Genomic DNA, 19,193 nt, shown 5'->3' with positions numbered 1-19,193 from the left:
ACCACGATACCTTTTTTTCCTAGAGGAACCTAAGAAAACAACTTATTTAAGGGAACTTTGTGATGAAAGAGGTTGAAAATAATTCAGGCTTGATTCTCAATTTCAAGATAACATGTTTATCTTTTAACTTTATATAAATTAATATTTTTGTCATTCTGGGTTAATTTTAAGTTATTTTAAAATTCTTTTGACAATTTTAAATCATTACCTTAATTTGATATTGATTTTGTTTTATAGCCAGCTGTTGCGCTGCCTACAAGCCTTAGCCTCTCTACTCCTCAGCCTGCAGCACAGATAACTGTATCATATCCAACACCAAGGTCCAGTCAGCAACAAACACAGCCTCAGAAACAACGTGTTTTTACAGGAGTTGTTACAAAGCTGCATGATACATTTGGATTTGTGGATGAAGATGTATTCTTTCAGCTTAGGTAACCTTTTATGGCATTTTGTAAGATACCTACTTGCATTCAGCATAAAACACCTGTGTAATCGTGGCAAAGATTGTAGTATAGCTATAATTTTCTTTTTCTTTTTTTTTTTTTTTTGGTGAGATCCAAAATGGCATAAAGAATTTTCTATTTTAATTATTTAGCTTGTATGTATAGTTGCAACTTTTTTTTTTTTTTTTTTTTTTTTGAGACAGAGTCTCACTATGTTGTCCTCGGTAGAGTGCTGTGACGTCACAGCTCACAGCGACCTCTAACTCTTGTGCTTAAGAAAAATTCTCTTGGGTGGTGCCTGTGGCTCAATGGAGTAGGGCGCCGGCCCCATATGCTGGAGTGGTGGGTTCAAACCCAGCCTGGCCAAAAGCTGCAAAAAAGAAAAAGAAAAATTCTCTTGCCTCAGCTTCCCAAGTAGCTGTGACTACAGGAGCCTGCCACAACACCTGGCTGTTTTTTTGTTGCAGTTGTCGTTGTTTTATCTGGCTCATGCCAGGTTCGAAGGCGCCAGTCTTGGTACGTGTGGCCCTCACTGTAACCACTGTACAATGGACGCTGAGCCACTTGCGACCTTTTTTGATGGAGACATAATTAAAGATACTGTACAATTATTAAATAAACTAGTTTATGGAAACTCCGTTTTTTTCCTTTTCCTAAATAGAATCTCACTTTGATGCCCTTGGTAGAGTACCGGGGTGTCATAGCTCACAGCGTCCTCAAATTCTTGGACTCACGTGATCCTCTTCCCTCAGCCTCTCAAGTTGCTGTGACTACAAGCACCTGCCACAATGCTCAGCTTTTTTTTTTTTTTTTTTTTTTTGAGACTGAGTTTCACTTTGTCACCCTTTGTAGAGTGCTGTGGCATCCCCTCGCTGCGCCAGTGCCCAGCTATTTTTAGAGAAGGGGTCTCACTCTTGCTCAGGATAGGGAAAATCTTATTTATAGGAGTTACGTGGCATTTCTAGTGATACTCTTGGGCAGATTTTGGAAGTTGAACTAGTCATGTTTTTTCATTTAAAACTTTGTGTTTGTTCATATTCAGAGATTGAAACATGATCCATTCCCAAAACAGTCTAGGAAGAATATATACTTTTTTTTTTTTTTTTTTGAGACAGAGTCTTACTGTGTTGTCCTCGGTAGTGTGTCGAGGTGTCACAGCTCACAGCAACCTCAAATTCTTGGGCTTATCCGATTCTCTTGCCTCAGCCTCCCGAGTAGCTGGTATTACAGGCACCTGCCACAACACCTGGCTATTTTTTTGTTGCAGTTGTTTAGATGGCCTGGGCCAGGTTCAAACATGCCAGCCTTGGTGTATGTGGCTGATGTTGTAACTGTTGTGCTGCAGACAGAGTCTCACTATGTCGCCCTGGGTAAAGTGCCATGTTATCACAGCTCAAAGCAACCTCAAACTTTTGGGCTTAAGCGATTCTCTTGTTTCAGCCTCCCAAGTAGCTGGGAAGACTATCTACTTTTTTTTTATTCAATTAACATGTATTTATTGAGACAGCTCTGTGCCAGGAACTAGAGATATGAAAGAAAACAAAGCAAACATGGGCCCTGTCATCCTAGAGCTTACAGTGTTTTGGCACTGAGAATGAGCTCCTTGGAAGGGCATGGTGGCTCAGGCCTGTAGTCTCTGGAGGCTGAGGTAAGAGGATCACTTAAGCCCAAGATTTTAAGGTTGCTGTGAGCTGTGATGCCACAGCACTCTACCAAGGGTGACATAGTGCGACTGTCTCAAAAAACAAAACAAAAAAAAAAGAATAAGCCCCTTGAAGATTCTTCTGGACTTCATTTCTGTGCCTAACAAAAACAACTTCATAATACTATGATGGTCTTGTGCTCAGTGTGTATCTTACATACTTTTCTCAATGCTGAGGTAGGTTTTGTATTATTCCCATTTACTCATAAGGAAATTGTGGCTACCAGGTGGAGAAGCAGATCTCAATTCTGGTCTGTCAGAGCCCAACAAAACCATGTTCATTACTCAAGAGCTTCCCAGGTATCAGAAGCTCTGTTCCCCTAAATCGAAACAGGCCTCTCCAATCACTTTCTTCTAACAAATGGGAACTGATATTTGCCACATTTATAGGGTATTCCTAGCTATCTACCATGTCCTAGTCCAGAAGTCAATTCTCTCTTAAACACTTCCTGACTAGCCAAAGGCAGACCGGAAACTGAGGGACACACCCCTGTCTCCTCAGCTCCCTCTCCTCCAGGAGGAACATGTTCACTGCACTGGACCCTATTCAAACAATTCCTAGCAAATGTCTATTACAACAACTGGATATAAAAATTGAGCAGGAACTAAAATCTTACCTTCTGGAATGATCACAGCCCAACAAAATAAATGTACCAAAACTAAGTGTCAAATAACTGGTTTTGTTGGAGAGCAGCTAATTGTTTTCTTATGCATATATTACTTTCTTTTTATTTTTTGAGACAGTCTCACTTTGTCCCCCTGAGTAGAGTGCCTTGGTATCACTGCTCACAGCAACCTCAAACTCTTGGGCTTAAGTGCTTCTCTTGCCTCAGCCTCCCAAGTAGCTGGGACCACAGGCACCCGCCACAACGCCCAGGTATTTTGTTGCAGTTTTCATCATTTAGCTGGCCCGGGCTGGGTTTGAACCGGCCAGCCTTGGTGCATGTGGCCGAGGCCGTAACCACTGTGCTCCGGGCACCAAGCCATGCATTTATTACTTTCATGAGAACTTTTACTGTTTGCAAAATACCTCCCTCAGACTTCTCCTCTGTAAAGCAATCACACAAGTTTCCCAAACATGAAGCCCAACTCAAGATTCAATGTCCTAGGTCCGGATACGCCAATCTCTGGTGAGCCATGAGGGTGAAGACTAGACACCACAAACTTGTCTTGCTCACTTAATGGAACAGCATTCACTGATTAATACAATGGCTGTACATTCCCAGATCCTCTCGCTACACTGCTGTAAAGGCTCAAAACGACCAACAGAAGCATCAGAGTCCATTGAGGCATTTTATTTTTCAGTATGTATTACATCCCTAGAAAAAGAATCCCAGGATTTTCCCTCCTGTGTGTTTTCTTCTTGCTTCTTTGTGGTCCATGATGCCAGCTGAAGTTGTCAGTACAATGAAACCAAACTGGCGGGATGGGAGCAGATTATTCTGCCGTTTTTCTAGATCTTCTGAGTTGCACATCAAGCCCTGGGCTGATCACTCCACACTTGTTTAACCTGCCTGTGAGGTTCACAACAATTTTCCCAGCTCTGTGATCATCGATTTCAAATTCGCCAGTGTACCCATGCTTCATATCACAGTTAGAAACCGGACGATGACTTTGGAGCACGGCCTTATAAGAACCTGGCATTTGCCTCTCTTTTCGGCATTGTTGATGTTCATACGCACCATTATGGCGGCATGGAAAGATGGCGGAAAAAGCGACTATCTACTTTTTTTTTTTTTTTTTTGTAGAGACAGAGTCTCACTTTATGGCCCTCAGTAGAGTGCCGTGCCCTCACACAGCTCACAGCAACCTCCAACTCCTGGGCTTAAGCAATTCTCTTGCCTCAGCCTCCCCAGTAGCTGGGACTATAGGCGCCCGCCACAACGCCCAGCTATTTTTTGGTTGCAGTTTGGCTGGGGCCGGGTTTGAACCCGTCACCCTCGGTATATGGGGCCGGCGCCTTACCGACTGAGCCACAGGTGCCGCCCGACTATCTACTTTTTAAAGAGATTTTTAGGGCTGAGTGTGGTGGCTCATGCCTGTAATCCCCGCACTGTGGGAGGTGGAGGCAGGTGGATTGCTTGAACACAGAAGTTGGAGACTAGGCTGAACTAGAGTGAGTGAGTCTCCATTTCTAAAAAATCTGCTGGGCATTGTTGCAAGCACTATAGTTTCAGTTACTCTGGAGGCTGAGGCAAGAGGATCACTTGAGCCCAAGAGTTTTGAGGTTGCTTTGAGCTGTGACATTACTACTCTTTATGTAGGGCAACAAGAGGGAGACTCTGTCTAAAAAAATTAAAAATTTCTAGGCTTTCATTTCAGATACAGTTTAGTATTATTTATTTATTTATTTTTTGGGACAAAGTCTCATTTGGTCACCCTTGGTAGAATGCTGTTGTGTCTTTGCTCACATCAACCTCAAACTCTTGGGTTCAGGTACCTCTTGCCTCAGTTTCCCAAATAGCTGGGACTACAGGCGCCTGCCACTATCTAATTATAGTTTACTTTTGGCCGGGTGTAGTGGTTCACTCTTGTAATCCTAGCACTCTGGGAGGCTGAGACGGGAATTGCTTGAGCTCAGGAGTTTGAGAGCAACCTAAGCCAAGAGCAAGACCATGTCTCTTAAAAAAATTAGTAACAAATCTAGTCAGGCATTATGGCGGGTGCCTGTAGTCCCAGCTACATGGGGGGGCTGAGGCAAAAGAATCACTTAAACCCAGGAAGTTTTTTTTCTTTTTTGTGGTTTTTGGCTGGGGCTGGGTTTGAACCCCGCCACATGGGGCCTGCACCCTACTCCCTTGAGCCACAGGTGCTGCCAAACCCAGAATTTTGAGGTTGCTATGAGCTACGACGCCATGGCATTCTACCAAGGGTGACCAAGTGAGATTGTCTCAAAAAAAAAAAAAAAAAAACGCCTTATACTAATTATATACGTTTTTCATTTTTTTGAGATAGTCTCAAGCTGTTGCCCTGGGTAGAGTGCTGTAGCATCATAGCTCACAGCAACTTCCAGCTCTTGGGCTTAGGCGATTCTCTTGCCTCAGCCTCCCAACAAGCTGGGACTATAGACGCCTGCCACAACACTTGGCTATTGTTTTTTTTTTGTTGTTGTTTGTTTGTTTTGTGGTTGTAGTCGTCATTGTTGTTTGGCTGGATTCCAACCCACCAGCTCCATGTGGCTGGCAGCCAAGACTAAGTGTATACTTTTTGAGGGAATCATTTCTAATTGTATTTATGTTTAACTTACTTTTTTTCTTTTTTGCAGTGCTGTCAAAGGGAAAACCCCCCAAGTGGGTGACAGGGTATTGGTTGAAGCTACTTATAATCCTAATATGCCTTTTAAATGGAATGCACAAAGAATTCAAACACTACCAAATCAGGTACATAAAATACTCAGATATTTCAGCAACTTGGTGATTGGGTTTTATAATGCACAAAGATTTTTCTTTCTTGTTTATAAAATTTTATTTATTTCTTTATTTTCGTTAAGAATCAGTCCCAAACCCAACCTTTGCTAAAGACTCCTCCTGCTGTACTTCAGCCCATTGCACCACAGACAACATTTGGTGTTCAAGCTCAGCCTCAGCCCCAGTCACTTCTGCAAGCACAGATTTCAGCAGCCTCTATTACACCACTATTGCAGACTCAGCCACAGCCCTTATTACAGCAACCGCAACAGAAAGGTATCTTTGCTTCTGTTTTAGACTAATAGATAAATCTTTTTTTTTTTTTTTTTCTAAGAGACAGAGTCTCACTTCGTCGCCCTTGGTAGAGTGTAATATAGAAATCTTTATTTGTTAAAATAATAATGATATGCTCTTAATGACTAAAACGGCAGGGACTTCCAGAAAACTTAACTTGAAACGTAAAAGTCTTGAATAGAATACCTCTACTTCCAAAGCTGTGTGGAAGTATATTATATTGCCCTTAATGCAAATAGCAAATTTAATGATGTGTTTCATGTGCCCTTAAGACAAGTATCAAATCGGCTTGGCACCCGTAGCACAGTGGTTACGGTGCCAGCTATATGCACTGAGGATGGTGGGTTCGAACCCAGCCTGGGCTAGCTAAAAAAAAAAAAAAATGACAACTGCAACAAAAAAGAGCCAAGTGTTGTGGTGGGCACCTTTGGGAGGCTGAGGCAAGAGAGTCACTTAAGCCCAAGAATTTGAGGTTGCTGTGAGCTGTGACACCATGGCACTCTATCTAGGGTGACATAGTGAGACTCTGTCTGGAAAAAAGGAAACAAAAAGGCAAGTATCAAATCTATTAATTCCTTTTCCCATTTTTGGTAATTTTTTTTTGAACTTCTGGGTTGCAAGAGATCCTCTTGCCTTAGCTTCCTAAGTAGCTGGGACTACAGGCACCCACCACAGTGCCTGGCTATTTTTTAGAGACAGGGTCTCATTCTTGCTCAGGTTGGTCTGGAACTCGTGAGCTTAGGCAATCCACCCGCCTCGGGGGCTCCCTAAGAGCTAGGAAACAAGCTGATTCACCGTACCCAGCTTGTGTTTTGGTTTTTGTTGTGTCATCCTGGGTAGAGTGCCGTGATGTCATAGGTCTTAGCAATTTCAGTTTCTTAGGGCTCAAGCAATCTTTTTACCTCAGCCTCCCAAGTAGCTGGGACTCATAGGTGCCCACCACCACACTTAACTAGTTTTTTTATATTTTTAGTGAAGATGGATTCTCATTCTTGCTCAGACTGGTATCGAACTCGTGAGCTCGAGCAATCCACCTTCCTGTGCCTACAAGGCATGAGCCACCTCTCCCGGTAGTAATGAATTATTTTTAAACAAACATTTACATAATCCATTCTCAGATCACAAAATACCACATTGCTATCTCTGTTTAATATTTTTAGTCTCTAGGCGGGCGTTATGGTGGACGTCTGTAGTCCCAGCTAATTGAGAGGCTGAGGCAAGAGAATCGCTTGTACCCAAGAGTTTGAGGTTGCTATGAGCTGTGACACCACAGCACTCTACCAAGGACCACATAGTGAGACTCTGTCTTAAAAAAAAATACATATATGTATGTATTTTATATATTAGAAAAATATGTATATGTATATTTATTTTTTTAGTCTCATGTCTGCATCCTCAGTACATTTTAGCTTTGTCTGTTTTTGAACCTAATGTGTGATGCTATTAATACAATCTTTTGTGTAAAACTTTTGTTCACCATTGTATCTTAAGGTTTTTATACAGTTTATTCTATGTTTCATTTTCATTGTTGCATAGTATTCCATTGTGTGAATATTGTGATGTTAATTGCTTTGGTTTTGGTAAACATTTGGATTGTTTTGGTTTTGGGTTTTTGAATATGCTGCTATGTATGTTCTCATAAATGTTTCTGACGCAATATAATTGCGTTTCTGAAATGTATTTATGTTTGAGTGGAATTGCTTGGTTTGAGGATTTGCATATCATAAAGTCATTAGGTAGTGGCTCAGCACCCATAGCACATTGGTTACAGTGGCAGCCACATGCACCAAGGTTGGTGGGTTCGAACCTGGCCTGAGTCAGCTAAACAGCAATGACAACTGCAACAAAAAAACTAGCCAGGCGTTGTGGTGGCCGCCTATAATCCCAGCTACTTGACAGGCTGAGGGAAGAGAATCGCTTATACCCAAGAGTTTGAGGTTGCTGTGAGCTGTGACGCCATGGCACTCTACCAAGGGCAACATAGTAAGACGCTGTCTTAAAAAACAAACAAACAAAAAAACCCAAAAAACTTGATTTGGTAATACCAAATTATTTCCAAGCTTTTTATTTCTTTCAGGTATCAGACGTTTAGTATTCTGGTTTCTGATGTTTTTCTTTGAACAGGCCCTATTTTCCAGTTGTGCATTGAGACTTGAATATGGTTTTCTTACCCACAGTGTCTAAAGGAAAGATAGGGTTTTTGTGGGAAGGTTTAGCAAAGCATTGTTTTTGGTGGTGATGTGTTCCATAGGCTTAGTGGAATGAGTGTAGGACAAAAATAAATTGGAAAGTAGAAAAGATATCTGATTGATTTCAGTGGAGTTGATTTGCTATGCGTAAGTTACGAGAAGGGTAGGGAAGTAGGAACTTGGCAAGTAGGATCCTTCAACAATTTAATTTAATTAATTTATTTAAAGGGACAACATTTATTCCTTTTGCAAATGTTACAGTAAAACCAGGTGGAAGAGAATGGTTTTAGCAGTTAGGAAGCAAAAAGTACAAATCTGGGGTTTTGGCCATTAAAAGTTATTTACAACAATGGGAGCCAAAAAAGACAACAAGAAGTTGTTTGACATTACAGACCTCTCCCCCAGCCCAAAGCCTAATACTTGCTTACCAAGTCAAAAAAGAGACACAGTTGATTCATGAGCCGGAGGTTTGAGCTTGAGTAAGACATTTATAAAAACCTAGACTGGATAGTGTGCTCCCCAGCCCAGGTGCCACTAGGCACAGCACAAGAGACTAAACAGGGGGAAAGGCTTGATGCTCAAGGTTTGGGAGTTTAAGCACCCCACTTCTGGCTCAGGGTTTTGGGGAGCTGGATAAACAAAACCTACTTGGAAAAGAACTGGGGAAGAAAACCAACAATTGCCTTCTCCAGGGGTAGGGCAATGAGATGAGGGGAAGGGCTAGGGACAGGAGCATTTCACATCACTAAACCTAACTTGGGAAGCTATAAGGGACCATCTTCAACTTGCCTTAAAAGGATAACCAGATGGTTGATGGGAGAATCCACAGGAAAAGAAGAGGAGAGGGAATGTGGCTGGGAGGGGGCAACAACTCCTTTCTGGGCACAGGAAGGCAGCCAGGGTGCCAGGTCCAGGCAGTGACCTCAGAAGGACAGCACAGTTTTTGCAGTTTAGAGACCACCCACCTGTCCCCACCCAGCTACTCATTCTGCTCAGCGTTGACCCATGTAGGGCCACTCTCCAGCCTCGAGGGAGTGGACGGCTCTGCAGCCTGGGGCCCTGCCTCCTCTTCCGTGTCTCCTCCCTTGGAGGCAGCACTAGCCTCTGCCCCATTGGCCTGGGGCTCCTGGCTCTTGGGGGTGGCAACAGCCTTCCCTTCCTGGGCACTGCCCTTGTCGCTGAAGGCACCAATCTCCCCCTGCTCCTGCTTTTCCTCTGTGGGTGAGGAGGCAGAAGAATCACCCCCACCCTCCTTCCAATTTCTCTTGAAGGATAGGCCGCTCAATTTGAAAGACTTCTTGAAAGAGAATTTCTTCTCCTTCTTGGGGGTCTCCTTGCGGGGGCCTCCCCCTTTGCGTCAGCTCCCTAGGTGGTGCTGGCTCGATGGCATTGCTGGTCGCCCTGGCTGCCTCCTCTGTTCTGTTCACGGGGCGGGGGCGGGGCTGGGGGGATTCCCCTTCACCCTTGGGGGATAAGTCTCCATTGCTTTTCACGTGGCCGTTGTCCTGTCCATTGGCCTTTGTGGGGGAAGTGCCTGCTGCCTCTTTGGTGGTCACGTCGCCCTGGGGAGCCTTGGAGCTCTGGCTGCCCATGATAGGGGGTTTGCTGGGGGATGCCCTGAGCCTGAGCCACCCTGGGCTCGGGCCACTGGGGATAGTTGGACAGGGTCGCCTGGCTAGAGGAGGGGTGGGGCTGGCATGTGACCGGGAGGGGTCTGGGGGGAAATCGAGCTCCACCCCCTACTCTGCAGCTGACCTGCTAGCTAGGCCCCCCCCCCCAATGCCCGAATGCCCCTTCAACAATTTTAACCTGTAACTCTTCTTTTTTTTTTTGGAAATAGAGTCTCACTGTGTAGCCCCTGGTAGAGTGCCTGTGGCCTCAGCTCACAGCAACCTCAAACTTTTATTTTTTTTAATTTTTTTGATTTTTTAAAACATATATATTATTGTCTCTAACATATACATGTGTTTATTTGGTTTCCACTTTTTGCCTTCACAAAATTATTTATTTTTATTTATTTATTTTTTTTTTGAGACAGAGCCTCAAGCTGTTGCCCTGGGTAGAGTGCTGTGGCATCATAGCTCACAGCAACTTCAAACTCCTGGGCTCAAGCTATTCTCCTGCCTCTGCCTCCCAAGTAGCTGGGACCACAGGCGCCCGCTACAACGCCCGGCTATTTTTTTGGTTGCAGCCCTCATTGTTTGGCGGGCCCGGGCTATATTCAAACCCACCAGCTCAGGTGTATATGGCTGGAGCCTTAGCCTCTTGAGCCACAGGTGCTGAGCTGCCTTCACAAAATTAAAAAGGCTTAAAATTTAATAGCAACCTCAAACTCTTGGGCTCAAGAGATTCTCTTGCCTTGGCCTCCCAAGTAGCTGGGACTACAGGCACTGGCCACAATGCCCAGCTATTTTTAGAGAGGAAGTCTTCCTGTGTTTTTGGCTGTCACAAACCTGCAAGCTCAGGCAGTCCACCCACCTTTGTCTCCCGGAGTGCTAGGATTATAGGTGTGAGCCACCTTACCAGCCCATGACACTTTTTTTTAAAAATTTCTTTTATGTTTGTCAAGAGGTGTGTTAACACACCCTAACCCTTCAACCACTTTCCTCCTTTCCTCTGTCCATTCCCTCTTCCCCCACGATGTACTAGGTCATCACTTGTTCTCATATTAGAATTGAGTACATGGGATTCATTCTTGTGATGCTTTACTAAGAAGAATGTGTTTCAACTTCATCCAGGTTAATATAAAAGATGTGAAGTCTCCATCTTTTTTAGTAGTTGAGTAGTATTCCATGGTGTACCACAGCTTGTTAATCCATTCTTCATGGGCAGTTAGGTTGTTTCCACAGTTTGGTGATTATGAAATAAGCATTGATAAGCAGTCTAGTGCAAATGTCCTTATAAAAAGGATTTTTGTCTTTTGGGTAGGTGCCAAGTAATCAGAATGCAGGATCAAATGGCATGTAAGTTCTTTTAGGGTCTCCATACTTCCATCCAGAAAGGTTCTATTAGGCTGGGCACCTGTACGTACTTCAGTGGTCAGGAGCCAGCCACGTGCTCCAGGGCTGGTGGGTTCAAACCCAGCCCAGTCCTGTTAAACAGACAAAAAAATAGCCACGGGTTATGGTAGGCGCCTATAGTCCCAGCTACTAGGGAGGCTGAGGCAAGAGAATTGCTTGAGCCTAAGAGTTTGAGGTTGCAGTGAGCCGTGACTCCACGGCACTCTACTGAGGGTGACAAAGTAAAACTCTGTCTCAATTAAAAAAAAAAAAGGTTGTATTACTTTGCAGTCTCACTAGCAGTGTTAAAGTGTTCTCTTCTCTCCATATCCACACCAGCATATTCAGCTTTGATATTTTGTGATGTGGGCCATTCTCACTGGGGTTAGGTGATAGTTTAGGATGTTAACCCATAAGTCCTTAGTTGGCATCATATAACTTACAGTAAGAAGCATTCATAAGTCAATTGCTACTTTCCCCAATCAAAAAAAAAAAATTTTTTTTTTTTGAGACAGTCTATGTCGCCCTTCGTAGAGTACTGTGGTGTCACAGCTCACAGCAACCTCAAGCTCTTGGTCATAACCAGGACTCCTCAAAATTTTTAAACAGAGGGCCAGTTCACTGTCTCTCAGACTGCTGGAGGGCCGGACTATAGTTAAAAAAAAAAAAAAAACAATGAAAAAATTCCTATGCACACTGAACATGTCTTATTTTGAAGTAAAAAAAACAAGACGGGAACAAATACAATCACACTGCCTCATGTGGCCCGTGGGCCATAGTTTGAGGACCCCGGTTTGCCTCAGCCTCCCAAGTAGCTGGGAGTACAGGTGCCCACTACACCACCTGGCTATTTTTTGTTTGTAGTTGTTGTTGTTTGGCAGGCCTGAGCTGGATTTGAACCCACCAGCTCCGGTGTATGTAGCTGGTGCCCTAGTTGCTGAGCTACAGGTGTGGAGCCCCCAGTCAAAATTTTTTTTTTTTTTTTGTGAGACAGAGTCTCACTTTTTCCCCTCAGTAGGGTGCTGTAGTATCATAGCTCACAGCAACCTCAAACTCTTAGGCTCAAGTGATTCTCTTGCCTCAGTCTCTGGAGTAGCTGGGAAGATAGGCGCCTGCCACAACACCCAGCTATTTTTAGAGGCAGGGTCTCACAATTGTGTAAGCTTTTCTCTTGAACCTGTGAGCTTAGGCAATCCACCTGCCTCTCAGAGTGCTAGGATTACAGGTGTAAGCCACCACGCCTGGCCATCTACAATCAAATTTTTATGATGGAAATTTTTAAGTATACAGAAAAATTGAAAGAATAGTATAATGATTACTTAGAGCTTACTACTTTCAATCACTTTTAAAATTTTGGTATATTTGCATACCTGTTAATGCAAATATATACCTTTTTTTACTTGTTTAAAGAAAGTAACAGATATTATGACCGTTCACCACTCAATACATATGCATGTGCTGCTTTTTTTGTTTTTTTTCTAGAGACACAGTCTCACTTTGTCACCTTCGGTAGAGTGCTGTGGTGTCACAGCTTACAGCAACTTCTAGCTCTTGAGCTTAGGCGATTCTCTTGCCTCAGTCTCCCGAATAGCTGGGACTACAGGCACCTGCCACATTACCTGACTTTTTTTTCTTTGGTTGCTGTAGTTGGGCTGGGCCAGGTTTGAAACCACCCTCAGTATATGGGGCTGGCACCCTACTCACTGAGCCACAGGCGCTGCCTGTATGTGCTTCTTAGAACATTTTCTAATGTTAACAGTATTTTTTGTCATAACTAAGAAAATTATTTAAATATCCTGTTTATTTTCTTTTTTTTAGAGACAGAGTCTCACTTTATCTCCTTCGGTAGAGTGCTGTTGCATCACAGCTCACAGTAACCTCCAACTCCGGGGCTTAGGTGATTCTCTTGCCTTAGCCTCCTGAGTACCTGGGACCACAGACGCATGCCACAACACCTGGCTGTTTTTGGTTGCAGTTCGGCAGGGGCCGGGTTCGAACCCGCAACCCTCAGTATATGGGGCCGGGGCCCTACCCACTGAGCCATAAGTGCTGCCCTATCCTGTTTATTTTCGTATTTCTCAGTTGTCTCACAAATACATGTTAAGGTTTTTTTGAGACAGAGCCTCAAGCAGTCATCCTGGGTAGAGTGGCATCATAGCTCACAGCAACCTCCAACTCCTGGGCTTAAGTGATTCTCTTGCCTCAGCCTCCCAAGTAGCTGGGACTACAGGCACCTGCCACAACATCTGGCTGTTTTTTTGAGACAAGAGTCTTGCTATGTCCCCGTCAGTAGAGTGCTATGGTGTCACAGCTCACAGCAACGTCAGACTCTAGGGCTTAAGCGATTCTCTTATCTCAGCGTCCCAAGAAGCTGGGACGACAGGCACCTGCCACAACGCCTGGCTATTTGTTGTTGTAGTTGTCACTATTCAGCAGGCCTGGGCTGGTTTCGAACCCGCCAGCCCCGGTGTATGTGGCTGGAGCCATAACCACTGAGGTAAGGGTGCCAATCCTTCAAAGTGTTATTTATTTTATTATTATTATTTTTTTTTTTGTAGAGTCAGAGTCTCACTTTAATGTCCTCGGTAGAGTGCCATGGTGTCGTACAGCTCACAGCAACCTTGAACTCCTGGGCTTAGGCAATTCTTTTGCCTCAGCCTCCCAAGTAGCTGGGACTATAGATAGGCACCCACCACAGTGCCCAGCTAATTTTTGGTTGCCGTTTGGCCCAGGCCGGGTTTGAACCCGCCACCCTTGGTATATGGGGCTGGTGCCCTACCCACTGAGCCACAGATGCCGCCCTATTTATTTTATTTTATTTTTTTTACTTTTTAGAGATAGAGTCTCACTTTGTCACCCTCGATGGGGTGCGTGGCATCACTGCTGACAGCACCTCCAGCTCTTGGGCTTAGGCGATTCTCTTGCCTCGGCCTCCCGAGTAGCTGGGACTACCTGCGACTGCCACAACGCCCGGCTATTTTTTTTTTTTTTTTTTTTTGTGGTTTTTGTCCTGGGCTGAGTTTGAACCCGTCACCTCTGGCATATGGGACCGGCGCCCTACTCCTTGAGCCACAGGCGCCGCCCACGCCCGGCTATTTTTTTGTTGCAGTTTGGCTGGGGCTGTGGTCAAACACACCACCTTTAGTATATGGAGCCTGCGCTCTACTCACTGAGCCACAGGCGCCGCTGAAAGGGTTATTTTAGAAAAGAATATATGATGCAGACCATTTGAGGGCTGCAAAAACTAAAATACTTGTGTCCATTTATAGAAAACTCCTTGCCAACTCCTACTTAGGTGATTCTTACCTATATCAATTATTTCATTGGAGGTTGCAGAATGAAGATTTTCAAATTCTTTTGTCCCTTTTATGGTCATGAATACCTATCACTATTGTGCAGAAAAGAGCTTTTCCCTACCAAGCGGGGAGCTCCCTTTATCAGTTTAAGGAGTTGGTGGGGAGATTTATCTCAGTTGACGGCAATGAGTTTTTCTTTGCTTTCTTGTACATATTTCATTATCACTGTTGCCTCTGCATTTTTATTTATTCAATGTTTTATGCTTCATTGTTTTTTTTTTAGACAGTATCTGATTATGTTCCCCTCAGTAGAGTGCCCTGGCGTCACAGCTCAAAGTAACCTCCAGCTTTTGGGCTTAGGCGATTCTCTTGCCTCAGCCTCCCAAGTAGCTGGGACTACAGGTGCCTGCCACAATGCCCAGCTTTTTTTGTCGTTGTTGTTGTTGCTGTTGTAATTGCTGTTTCAGCAGGCCCAGGCTGGGTTTGAACCCGCCATCCTGGGTGTGTGTGGCTGGTGCCCTAACCACTGTGTTGCAGGTGCCAACCTATAAAAATTATTATTATTATTTTCCGGTAATAGTTGGTAGTAATAATTCACACACAAAACAATTTGGCTTGCTGCCTTTTGCTCAGTGTTTAGGGTGTCAGCCACATACACCGGAGCTGGTGGGTTCGAACCCCACTTGCCCCTGCAAAAGGACAATGACAACACCAACAAGAACGACAAAGTAGCTGGGCGTTGTGGCACGCACCTGTAGTCTCAGCTACTTGTAGGCTCAGGCAAGATAACTGCTTGAGCCCAAGAGTTTGAGGTTGCTGTGAGCTGTGATGCTATGGCACTCTACCGTGGAGACATTGTGAAACTCATAGTTTGAGACTGTCTCAAAATGAAACAAAACAAAAATTGGGGAAATTGTCTCTGAGACCCTTGGAGACAGGGTCTCGCTCTTGCTCAGGCTGGTGTTGAACTCCTGAGCAGTCCTACCCACCTCAGATTCCCATTGTGCTAGGATTACAGACGTGAGCCACCATGCCCATGTAGGAACAATAAAATTACTTGTCTTGTGTTCTTTTTTTTTTTTTTTTTTGTAGAGACAGAGTCTCACTTTATGGCCCTCGGTAGAGTGCCATGGCATCACACAGCTTACAGCAACCTCCAACTCCTGGGCTTAAGCGATTCTCTTCCCTCAGCCTCCTGAGTAGCTGGGACTACAGGCACCCACCACAACGCCCGGCTATTTTTTTGGTTGCAGTTTGGCCGGGGCCGGGTTTGAACCCGCCACCCTCGGTATATGGGGCCGGTGCCCTACCGACTGAGCCACAGGCACCGCCCTTGTCTTGTGTTCTTATCTGTCTTCTTTCCTATGATGTGTAATAGTTTTACCTACTGCAGAGGCCTTTAATTTTTAAATTTTGTGTATTTAAAATTTTTTTTTTTTGTAGAGACAGAGTCTCACTTTATGGTCCTCGGTAGAGTGCCGTGGCATCACACAGCTCACAGCAACCTCCAACTCCTGGGCTTAAGCGATTCTCTTGCCTCAGCCTCCCAAGTAGCTGGGACTACAGGCGCCCGCCACAACGCCCGGCTATTTTTTGGTTGCAGTTCAGCTGGGGCTGGGTTTGAACCCGCCACCCTAGGTATATGGGGCCGGCGCTGAGCCACAGGCGCTGCCCTGTGTATTTTAAACTTTTAAGAAAGAGAATGTTGTATTATTGCCCAGGCTAAAGTGCAGTGGTATAATCACAGCTTACAGCAACCTCCAGCTCCTGGGCTCAGGAGACCTGTGCTTCAGCTTCCCAAGTAATTGGGACTATATGCACTTGCCAGTACCCCCAGCTAATTCTTTCTTTCTTCTTTTTTGTTTTTTAAGGGTCTTGCTCCAGAGGGTTGGGCATCGTGGCAGGTGCCTATAGTCCCAGCTACTTGGAAGGCTGAGACGAGAATCACTTAAGGCCTAGAGTTTGAAACTGAGGGCAGCAAAGTGAGACTCGGTCTCAAGAAAAAAAAAAAAAAAAAGAATCTTGTTCTGTCCCCTGTGCCATGGCATCAGACTACCTCACAGCAAGCTTAAACTCCAGGGCTCAGGCAATCCTGTCTCAGCTTTCTGTGTAGCTGGGACTACAACATGTGCTACCACATGTGGTTGATTTTTTTCTATTTTTTTTCTATTTTTAGTAGTTCACTTTGGTTAGATTGGTCTAAAGCTCCTGACCTCAAGTGATCCTCTGCCTCAGCCTCCCAGAGTGCTATGTTTACAGGTGAAAGCCACCCTGCCCAGCCCCAGCTTCTTATTTATGTATTTTTAGGTATGGGGTCTCACCAGTTGCTCAGGCTGATCTCCAACTGGCTTCATGCCATCTTCCCACCTGAGCCCTCCAAAGGGCATAAGCTATTGTTCTCAGCCTATTTACTTTTTATAAAATACTTGTATTTGTCCATGAATTAAGTTTGCTTTGTACCCAGGAAGGTAGGTTTGTTTTATCTGGAAATAAAATAAGTAAATGAAATGGCTGACTTTAAGTAATGGGAAGAATTCATCAATACAATATCTATTCCTTTAAAAATTATAAATTATGCTTCATGGAGTAAACAATTTTAGAGACTCCCAATTTTTTGTCTGAGTTCATTTAATTCACTGTGCTTTTGAACTTTCTTTAATCAAGTTAAAAAAAATTGTCCTTAAAACTTTTCCTCTTTATCTTTTAAAGCTGGTTTATTGCAGCCTCCTGTTCGTATAGTTTCACAGCCGCAACCTGCACGAAGATTAGATCCACCATCCAGGTTTTCAGGAAGGAATGACAGAGGAGATCAAGTACCTAACAGAAAAGATGACCGAAGGTGTGTTTTTTTCTCTTTCTTTTTTTTTTAATAATCAAACCCAGTATACTGAAGGTACAGTTTATTTTGACAACGAAGGTGTATTTTTAAAAGTGTTCTGTGGATGGTTGGCACCGTATGTGTCAGTGCACTTAATGCCTCTGAAAAGTACACTTTAAAGAGGCTAAAATTGGCTCAGCTACTGTAGCTTAGTGACTAGGGTGCCAGCCCCATACACCAGAGCTGGCGGGTTCAAACCCAGCCCAGGCCTGCCAAACAACAGTGACAACTACAATGAAAAAATAGCTGGGCGTTGTGGCGGGTGCCTATAGTCCCAACTCCTTGGGAGGCTGAGACAAGAAAATCACTTGAGCCCAAGAGTTTGAGGTTGCTGTGAGCCATGATGCCACAGTACTCTACCAAGAGTGACATAGTGAGACTCTGTCTCCCACTAATAAATAAATAAATAAAGAGGCTGAAATGGCACATTTTGTGTCATGTACATTTTAAATTTTACCAAATTTTTTTAGAAGTTAAATGTATTTCAAAAAAAGTTGTTTTTTGGCTTGGTGCCTGTAGCTCAGTGACTAGGGTGCCAGCCACATACACTAGAGCTGGCAGGTTCGAACCCAGCCCAGGCCTGCCAAACAACAGTGACAACTACAACCAAAAAAAAATACCTGGGTGTTGTGGTGGGCGCCTGTAGTCCCAGTTACTTGGGAGGCTTATGCAAGATAATCACTTGAACCCAAGAGTTTGAGGTTGCTGTGAGCTGTGACACCACAGTACTCTACCGAGGGCAACATAGTGAGATTCTGTCTCAAAAAAAAAAAAGTTAAATGTACAATGAAATCTGGTTTATCTTGCCTATTATGTTTTATTATAAAGCTGTTCCATAATGCCAGAAATAGTAGTAATTTTAGAAAAACTTGCTTTAAGTCGTGAAAGGGAGAGAGAAAGGCGTAGATCCAGAGAAAGATCACCTCAGAGGAAACGCTCCCGGGAAAGATCTCCACGGAGAGAGAGAGAACGATCACCTCGGAGAGTTCGACGTGTTGTCCCACGTTATACAGTTCAGTTTTCAAAGTTTTCTTTAGATTGGTATGTTCCTTTTTATCCCTCTTTGTTTCATTGCATTTACTAATTTTATAATTTTGTGTAAATTGATGGAATGTGTTACAAAATAGTTATGAGAGTAGTTGTTTTGCAACATTTACTGACGTTTAGTGTTCTTCATATAAGTGCAGAAATGCAATTGGAAGTAGTACCCTGTTTCCCCAAAAATAAGACAGTGTCTTATTTTAAGGTGTGCTCCCAAAGATGTGCTAGGTTATTTTCAGGGGACGTCTTATCGTTCCTGTAAGTAGGTCTTATTTTTGGAGGATGTCTTATTTTCGGGGAAACAGGGTATTCAGTTCTCTGCAAGGGTTTGTTATTTTTATAACCTTGTTAACGATATCAGCCAGTATTAAAAAGGAGATGAAATTGTTCCCTAAAGTTAGAATTGTACTTTTCAGTGGAGATGCCATCTTGCAATGATTCACCAAAATGATGAATACAAAGGGAAAGAGAGGCATTCAATATATGCTTTCTGGGCCTTTTAGAAAACATGGAATTGGGGCAGCGCCTGTGGCTCAGTCGGTAAGGCGCCGGCCCCATATACCGAGGGTGGCGGGTTCAAACCCGGCCCCGGCCAAACTGCAACCAAAAAATAGCCGGGCGTTGTGGCGGGCGCCTGTAGTCCCAGCTACTCGGGAGGCTGAGGCAAGAGAATCGCTTAAGCCCAGGAGTTGGAGGTTGTGAGCTGTGTGAGGCCACGGCACTCTACCAAGGGCCATAAAGCGAGACTCTGTCTCTACAAAAAAAAAAAGAAAAAGAAAACATGGAATTGGGCTGGGCGCCTGTATAGCAGTGGTTAGGGTGCCAGCCACATACCCAGGGCCTGGCAGGTTTGAACCCAGCTGGAGACTGCTAAACAAAAACAATAAAAAAATTAGCCAGGTGTTGTGGTGGGCACCTATAGTCCCACCTACTTGGGAGGCTGA

General features: G+C 44.1%; 1 protein-coding gene and 1 pseudogene across 4 annotated transcripts in view; one reads left to right on the top strand and one right to left on the bottom strand.

Annotated features, from left to right (window-relative positions):
* Positions 1–19,193, top strand: part of CCAR1 (cell division cycle and apoptosis regulator 1) — an 80,573-nt gene that overhangs the window by 18,205 nt on the left and 43,175 nt on the right. For 3 of the 4 annotated variants that reach the window (XM_053586388.1, XM_053586386.1, XM_053586387.1), the window contains 5 exons: positions 238–431; positions 5,411–5,525; positions 5,636–5,828; positions 17,040–17,169; positions 18,088–18,249. In XM_053586388.1, coding sequence (XP_053442363.1) covers positions 238–431; positions 5,411–5,525; positions 5,636–5,828; positions 17,040–17,169; positions 18,088–18,249 — 794 coding nt within the window. The remainder of the gene's footprint in view (positions 1–237; positions 432–5,410; positions 5,526–5,635; positions 5,829–17,039; positions 17,170–18,087; positions 18,250–19,193) is intronic. The other variant, XM_053586389.1, reaches the window with a different exon arrangement.
* Positions 8,992–9,627, bottom strand: LOC128582473 (MARCKS-related protein-like; annotated as a pseudogene).

Source organism: Nycticebus coucang, chromosome 3 (assembly GCF_027406575.1).
Source record: "Nycticebus coucang isolate mNycCou1 chromosome 3, mNycCou1.pri, whole genome shotgun sequence".
Taxonomy (NCBI): domain Eukaryota; kingdom Metazoa; phylum Chordata; class Mammalia; order Primates; family Lorisidae; genus Nycticebus; species Nycticebus coucang.
This window is presented reverse-complemented; position numbering and strand designations above follow the sequence as displayed.